The sequence below is a fragment of the Aulostomus chinensis genome, chromosome 21 (assembly GCF_037954235.1).
Source record: "Aulostomus chinensis isolate RoL2024-O1b breed Wild chromosome 21, RoL_Achi_v1.0, whole genome shotgun sequence".
NCBI classification, from domain to species: domain Eukaryota; kingdom Metazoa; phylum Chordata; class Actinopteri; order Syngnathiformes; family Aulostomidae; genus Aulostomus; species Aulostomus chinensis.
The window spans coordinates 19,230,989-19,239,591 of NC_141340.1; the positions used below are offsets into that span (position 1 = coordinate 19,230,989).

The 8,603-nt window shown below is 39.8% G+C and overlaps 1 protein-coding gene across 1 annotated transcript; it reads left to right on the forward strand.

Annotated features, from left to right (window-relative positions):
* LOC147241953 (transcription factor 7-like) lies at positions 1-3,948 on the forward strand. The gene is made up of 8 exons (XM_086192065.1): positions 1-97; positions 1,676-2,050; positions 2,153-2,218; positions 2,379-2,407; positions 2,568-2,718; positions 2,831-2,938; positions 3,056-3,107; positions 3,525-3,948. The coding sequence occupies exons 2-8, from the start codon at positions 1,706-1,708 to the stop codon at positions 3,527-3,529; spliced, it is 756 nt and encodes a 251-aa protein (XP_086048191.1). The 5' UTR covers positions 1-97; positions 1,676-1,705; the 3' UTR covers positions 3,530-3,948.
* Positions 3,949-8,603: the final 4,655 nt, after the last annotated feature.

An 8,603-nucleotide genomic window follows, 5' to 3' on the forward strand; every position in this document is an offset into this window, starting at 1 on the left:
TCATCTGAGAAGCACAGGTTACCCACTGAGCGTCCCAACAGAGAGAAACCTCCTGAAACTACATCCCGACACCCGGCTAGGAGGACAAACACTGTTGGTAAGTCCTGAAATCAAATATTAACACTCAGTAGGACTTTTCTTTAATGATATGCTGTAAATTCAAATAAATATTTAGCTAGAAGAAAGGCGTCTCAGTCTGTAAAAAGTATTTACTCAAGTATTTGTGAATTACAACGAACTACTATTCGATTGTCGTCAGCCACAAGTTGGGAAGTTGAATTTATAACAATGGATCACATTTGATCAATTAATGATGTTTTTGTTCTAACTCAGTTAAGGGATGTAATAAATTATAAATATAAAGCGGCAGGAATGGGAGAAAGCAGAAAACAATAAGACAATTGTACGAAAATGTGAATTTGACAACTAATTTGCAATCTTTTCTGATGTGAATGAATGGAAATTTGCCCTAAAAGCATGTGCTGAGTAGTTTAACTGTACACTCCAAGCAATTATAGGCGTCATTTCCATATGAATGGTACATAAATTAGCCTACATACATGATTTAAATTGTGACTTACATACACGGGTGGACACTGTGTGTGTGTGTATATATATATAAATATATATATATATATATATATATATATATATATATATATAAATGAAGAAATAAAATTCAAAGACGAACGAAATAAAAATCCGTGTAAAACATTAAAAAAACAACAATGCGAAGCTGCGCCGCGCCACCACCCCTGATGATTTGGACCCTCTCACCTACTGAACACACAAATGACAAGAAGAAGAAGAAACAGCGAAACCATTATTTACAAAATGGAGGGAGACGAGGTCGAACAAGTAGCGGACGCTCTTTCGTCAAACAAACCGGTTGTGTGGACTTGTTTTGGCTTCCCATGTTAAAGACAAGGCAACGGAGAGACGATGGTGGATTAAACAAAAGCCGTGTGCAAACAATGGGGGTCCACAACACCGTAGACTGCGGCGAGCGCTGCTAGCATGATAGAAGGATAAGAAGCACCTGTTGAAGGCTAAATATTCCAGCTCACTGAGGTCAGACATTCCAGATCTAGACGAGGCTGCAGCCCTGAGTGTTATTGAATATTAGTTTTCCTTTTCGTTTAAGAAGGTAGTTGTCGTCAGTGTTTACAACAACAAAGGAAGCATTAAATTTTGTACTGACACAGCAAGAACTTGTATGTCTGCATATTGAGGAAGAAAATAAAGAATATCTGATTTTTGCATTTCTGATTTTTGATTTTCTTTAATCTTTATTTTGTTTCGTGAGCCCTGTCTCTTATTTAGAATTGTTTTGTTTGTTGACTATTTCGTTGCCCTCCTAGTATATACGTGTACATTAATATATATATATATATATATGTGTATATATATATGTGTGTATATATATATATATATATACACACACACACACACGTTGTGGTTGGAATAGTTTTTAATTGCTGTTACAGAAGAAGCCTTGTTGTGATTTGAATCTTATGGTTGCAGTTCCTTCAGTAATTTGGTTTTTTTAAAGCTCAAACACAAAGATGTCCTTTAAATGTAGAAAAGTGAAATAGTTAATATTTTCTTATAGTTTAGAGTTATATTATGATGTTTCCCATTAATCAAACCATCTTCCTGTGAATGCGTTTGACAGGAACCCTCAAACATCTTTGATCGTACCAACATGGACAACAGCAGTGCTGACTCAGCAGGATTATTTGGTGGACTTGAGTGGGAGGACATCGAATCCACTCTCAGGTACATCATTGGGTATGCCCCGGATCCTCCACCTGCATCCCCCCCTGGACCTCCCGAACCTGCTCCAGTGGGTGTTGACACCAACCCTCAGCCAGCAGAAGGTCCAGTCGATGGGAATCAAACCAATGGTGGTTCTGGTTGTTACTATGGCAACAACCTACTTTACCAAAACTACCAGTTCCCCGGTCCAGTGATGGCTCCACCCTTCATGTATGGACCACCAATGTATCCATATGTTATGCTGCCACATCCCCTCAGCGGCCAAGTTCAGGTAAGTGTGTTGACTGTGACGGAAGATGAATTGAAATTATAACATGGTGCATTGTTTGTGTGTGTGTAGCCGGGCTAAATTCCCCCTCCCCCTCTCCCACAGTTCCTGCCCTATCAGTGGCCCAACAACTCCCTGGGTGAAGGCAACCAGGCAGATTCTTCACATCTGGTAAGACACACACACAGACACAGACACACTCACACACACACACACACACACACCATAATTATTGATGTTCTTTTTACGCTTTTTCTCATGTTCCATGTTTATTGTGATAGCGTCTTTTATGTTTTGCTCATGTAGCATCTTTGTGTGTTTGTGTCCTCAGACCAAAGCTGCCAGCGCTCCTAAAACCAAGTAAGTTCAGACTCAGATTTGACAAAAAGTACTTCAGTAATACTCAGGAAACAAGAACCAGTTTAGCAGTGTTGTCTTGTATTCTGCCTTGATGACATTTGTTTGAAGAAAAACAAATATTTAATTCTCAAATGAACAGCTTGATTCTGTATTTCTATAGAAAGAGGAAGGCTAAGAAGCAGCTGGACCTGCCCTATGTTAAAAAACCCAAAAATGCCTTCATGTTGTTCCTCATGGAACAGAGAGAGAAGATGAAGGCAGAACTCAAGAGCAGGAACAACGCTGCAGTCAACAAGGTCCTGGGACAGAGAGTAAGTGTGCTTGTACTCTTCCACAAGCTTTAGCACTCTTTGGTAGTTGGCATGTGTGTGTTCATTCTGTTACTGTGTGTGTGTGTGTGTGTGTTTTGTCGTGTTCCAACAGTGGAAAGCACTGACAAAGGAGGAGCAGGCCAAGTATTATAAAAAGGCCAAAGAGGAGAAAGAGCGCCACACCCAGCAGCACCCTGAGTGGTCCTGCGGTGTCAACTACGTACGTTCAACCTGCTCCCTTCCATCGCACCCACACACACATTTCCATGGCGTTACCAAGCTGGTAAAAATTCAGCAGATATCAGATGGAACTTCTTACATGCTTGTTTTTGTGTAGGGACGAAAGAGACGGAAGAGGATGGACAGGGTCACCGAAATCATTGTTATAGGTAAGAACCGATGTTCCCAAACATGTTTTCATGTGAAGTGTGAAGAGACTCAGGAGCAGAAATACTCCTGCATCTAATACTTGACTCAAGTATTCACACTTCATGTAGTTCAAGAATGAGAGTAAGTACCTGTAAATGTGGTGGTCAATGTGTTGCATTTGGAAAGAAATTCAGCAAAGAGATCAAAGGTTCTTCTTTTGTACTGTTTGAAAAAAAAGTCTTATTTAGAAACAGACTGGGATCATATTTGGCATATTTTCGGTTAACGGGGGTTAAAAATATGTGGTTGGTGAGTCGAACCTTCATTTTACAGTCAGTTATTAATGTTGACTTGATGCCTTCTTATCGTGCTCTCAATTTTTAATGCCTTCATAAATGCTTTTGTCATACACGGTCTTTGTGTGTTTGTGTCCTCAGACTGAAGCTGTACCACAGATGACGCTGCGCTCTCCTTACGTCAAGGCAGCACATGCCACAAACACACACACACAAACACTATTATCTCATGCAGGTAGCAGCCGTCTGTTTCTGTCGATGCAGGAATGGAGTCATGTTGAATCAGTCACCTATAGATGGCAACTCAGCCAACAAAAAATAAGTTTGGAAACATTTGACTCAAGTTAACAAGAATTCAAAAAAAAAATAGTTTACGAAAATATTTTCTTGGTGCCTTAAAGATGTATTGAAGTATAACACTTGGGTGAATGTTCTCAGCAACGCCGTTCCAGTTTGATTCAACAGACGCCGCCAAAGGAGCCAGCTCCACCGCCGCAGCACGTATGTACCTCTCTTTTTCCTCACTTCTTTTGTTGTACATGCGCCTTGATGATGTAAACATTTCTGGCCCATGTCACTCTTATTTCTGCATAGTCAAGTAATGTGATGTCACTGTATTAAAACTGTAAAATATTATGTATGACTAATTTGGAAGAAAAAGTAAAAAAATAATTTTAGTATGTATATGTATATATATTTATATAATATAAATATAATATAATATAAATAAAATATATTCATCTAATTATTAACAATTTATATTTTTATTCAATTTATATTTTTATTTATATATGTATATGTATATATATATAATATAATATAAATAAAATGTATTCATCTAATTATTAACAATTTTTATATATATATATATAAATAAAAATTGTTGATGATTGGATGAATACATTTTATTTCCTCATTTTTTTGTATTGTTGAGGTTTCGTTTCCTGCAGTCCAACAGCATTTCAATCAAACATGCAGCTTTCAAAAAACCCAAACATACAAGGCCAATTCTAAGATGACCCTCGTTGATTTCTTCCACCTCCTTCATAATAGAACACACTACCACTCATGTGCTGTTGCTACTGCAGGTTTTGCTTTCCCTTCCATGTCGTGTCAAAAAGCAAAAACAGACACTGGTCATGGTGCTCCTGGTTTACTGGGATGGGGTTCGATTCCCTACAGTGTCCTGCTGGCTGTTTGGCATTGACGTGAAAGGGTGCAGCTTCCCCTTCATCATTGTACCGACTGTTACTGACTCCCACAACATCGGCTGAGGTTTTCCACACTTACCAATATCTACAAATTTGATCAGGTTAAAACTTTATAACTTTTATAACTAACAATTTTTATATCTCAACCAGTAGGTCCAGCAATAAAACTCGCAAGGCACCACATTCACCAGTAGCAATACTGGTGAATCCCATTCTCTGATGCTATATGTGATTGTGAGAAAAGACCTGATGAAATATCCAGCATTAGAGTTTGCATCCATCATCTCAAAGTTGCAGGAAATGATGGTATACTTGTGGCTCACAACAAGCCCAACATTTAATGCAAATTCAGGCAATCCCCGCGAATTCTGCACGCCAAGCGATTTCATCCAATCACTTGTGATGTCGTTATTTACACTTCCTGTTTCTACTGGCGAACGCGCTAACTTGTGTGAGAAGGAAATATGTCGCATTTGCCTATGAACAGCACCGCTCAGGGCCGAGCTCTCTACATGAAAGTGGTGGTAAATTGTTTTGTTCCCCCTGCATGAACATTGTGGTTGAACCCCAACAGAAGTCATCAATTTTTCCCTGCAGCATTTTATATTTTTTTTCATGAATGCTCAAAACACAGGGTTCAAATCAATCAGCTGCACACACAAATATTGGGGTGTTTTGTGAGGAGGGAGGGCTCAGAATTGATAAGGTGTTTTACTGTAAAGGTTGTAAAAGAGCGACACGTCCTTGTTCATGCACCTGTGAAATGCCAAAGTTCCACTGGGACACAAGGATGAGGTGGTCCAAAGTGAAAGTCAACTCACATGCGTGGACTTTATGTCTGATTCTTTTGAATCTCATATTTTATTGTATAAACACCTTGGTGCTTGTATTTTTTTTTTGTTTTAAATTTAGCTCTAATGTCCATTGGGACTCAAGGAGGAACCGAAACGCTATCAGAGGTCAAAGGTCACCGTCACTTGATGATTTTTTTTTGTGTCAAATATAGAACAAACATCCACTGGGACTCAAAGATGATCTTAAAAAAATAAATACGGTGGTCAAAGGTCAAAAACACTCATGACGGGGACACATCCTGAAGGCATACCTCTACACCTGCGATGTAGTATTACAGTATTACTGACTTGCAGGATTTGTATTTTCTTAACATACAGTATAGCCGACAAAATCTTCTAATACAAACATAACTCTCAGCACTTTGAGCAGAAATCAGCAGAGTTAGATTCGCTATTGTCGAATGTAACAAATAAGAGCAACTGTGTTTTCGACATTGCTACAAAAATAGGTTCTTGTGCCTTCTCTGGTTCGTTGTTGTCGCGGAAACGCACAACGAAAAAATGGTTACATGGCCATTTCCTAATTGCCAAGCAGCCACATATGCATGCTGACCTGTACACCTGGGAAACTGCACAACAGCAGCTCCCTGCTGGGTTTCATCAAGAGGTATGGATGAGGTAGGACACAAATTAGCACATGCTCCGTGAAAAACAGGAGGATCCTCGAAATGCCATGACAGATGGTGACCCTTGTCCTTTCTGCCAGTGTCTCTACTCTTACAAAAACTATTGTTGGATTAACAAGACTTGCAACCTCTGATTAAATAAATGTTATGCTGGAAGCGAATGCGGCACGAGTCAATGAGGGGATATTTATCGAGAACTGTGCTCCATTTTTTCAGTGTTGAACAGTCAAATTGTTGCAGCCAAGGGCCATACGGATCTTTTGTGCAGGAATATGAGGGCTAATCATGGAAATACGGGACTCGTGCACGTATTTGAAGTCTTTACTGTTTAGAGGCAAAAAAAAATATTGAAGTATAAAATGGAAAGTGATAGAATAATCACCTCACTTTAGATAGGTAGACTGTGGGAGAGGGTATGACTGATGTATCGAACACTTTGAAACAATGAGTTCATAAAAAGAGATGCACGAGCCGCTGCAAAGTTACAGTGCTGCTTCACCTCTCTGTACTCACTTATCAGAAAAAGTCTGCTCCTGATGGTAATCTGTGACAGGCTACCAAACCGTATTACCTGGCACAAAAAAAAAGAGTGATGTGATGTTCCTGCAGCTTGTAAGGCTGTCAGGCAGGTTGAGTGCTGGACGTTTCCACAGAGCAAGAACGAGCCACACTATGGAAAACATCGGCTGCACACTCACAGGACAGCCTGAAGCTCAGGTTGAAAATTAAAGGGAGAGGAAATGACATGATATACAAGAAAATGTGGTATTCTTACTAGGTGGCAGGTGTATTGATGTATACAGAATATATATCTGGTTAGAAAACGCTTCCAACCATACATTTTCACTCTAGATAGCCACATCACGAGTGTTCCAGCACCAGACATGGTAAACAAACATCGGCCGGTCAGAAGAGAAAAGCTACCACAATTCTAAAGGCATGTTTACCTGTCCGGGGTCTGTGGTGTCAAAATAAACTGTTCAAGTGTGGCATTTGTTACCTTTTCAACCCTGGTAGAGTGCCACTCATAGCTCCTCCCCCTCGTCGTTTTACAGTGTCATATTCATGTTTGATTAACTTTTTTTTGGTTCATTTCCTGTATTTATCCAGTTTCCTCTCACACCTCTGTACCCGGGTTCCCTTGGACCAAGAGCAGTCCAGTCAAACCCACCAGGGTTCGTTGAGAGAAAAGCATCTACTGGAAATTCAAGGTGTTTGAGGGAACCTTTCACATCTGACTTTTAATTTGGATCCGAATCATAAGTTCAGGTGTAAAAGCTCCCCTGGACCAAACAAGTGGATCATGTGACCGGCTCAGAGAGAGGGGCGGGGGAGAAGGTGCTTTTATTCAAAGTCACACTGCAACTGCATGAGCAGGAGTAAAAAAGTGTTAACGACGCTTTTTTGCGATTGGACAGTTTCACAGGGTATCAGTGGAAAGGGAAGGTGTGATTACAATCCCAGGTGTGTCGGGAGTGAGAGGTGAACAGGTCAATGCAGCAAAAAAGGAAAAAAAAGTGATAAAAAGCTCCAAATGAAATGTCCCTGTCCTGTAGTTTGAGACTCTGAGGGAGACAAATGGAAAAAAAAAATGCTAATATGTTGCTACTCTTAAAAACGTACACACTTAAGGCTCATTTCGTCTGCTTATTTATGATTTTGCCCTGTGTGTGTGTGTGTGTGTGTGTGTATTTTTTTTTTAAAAGAATGGACTGATCTGATAAAAAGTTCTCGAGAAGTAAAGACCTTGTTTTGACCTTCTCCGCCAGATCAGTGTCTCTTGGTGGATGGGGATGCTGTGACTCCCGAACAACAGTGATCAGGTTTCTGATTTCAGACGCCAGCTATAGGTATATTAGCTGAAATTGTATCAAATTTTGAGGAAGAATTATCTTGATGTAGAACCATCTATGGTGATGAAATGTGTCCTCTGTACCTCTGGACCCTCTCTCTGTCCCTAGGTTACAATAACTGGCTGTGTGTGTGTGTGTGTGTGTGTGTGTGTCTGTGTCTGTGTGTGTGTGTGCGTGCATGTGTTTTTGATATCTGGAAGAGTGATTGTAAATATGACTTTCCGGAATGTGAACCTTATTTTTTGGTTAGATTTAATTTGTCTGTATAATCCCATGTGGGATGGGTCATGCCAATGTTCAGACACGAAAATAAAATATTCACTCATTCATTCATTCGTATAGATGATGCTGTTTCACAGAGAAGAGAGAGAGCATACTTTGAGGGATTTGATAGAAGAAAGGAGAACACCAACAATGATGATCCAAACAATAACACCGGTAACTATTGTCACCTTGAAATGCATAAAAAATAGCAGCAACAACACAGATTAACATGGCAGTGAAGCCAGCATACAGGACGAGACTTCAAGTCCTCTCTGCTGTCTTGTCAAGTCCTGTATGTGTCGGATTTTGTGAAATTCGGCCTTGTTGTTTTTGAGCGATCCTGATAAAAAGTTAAGAGGCAGGTCAACACCACAACTTCAATAAAAGGCAGTTTTAACAGATGGGTTCTAAG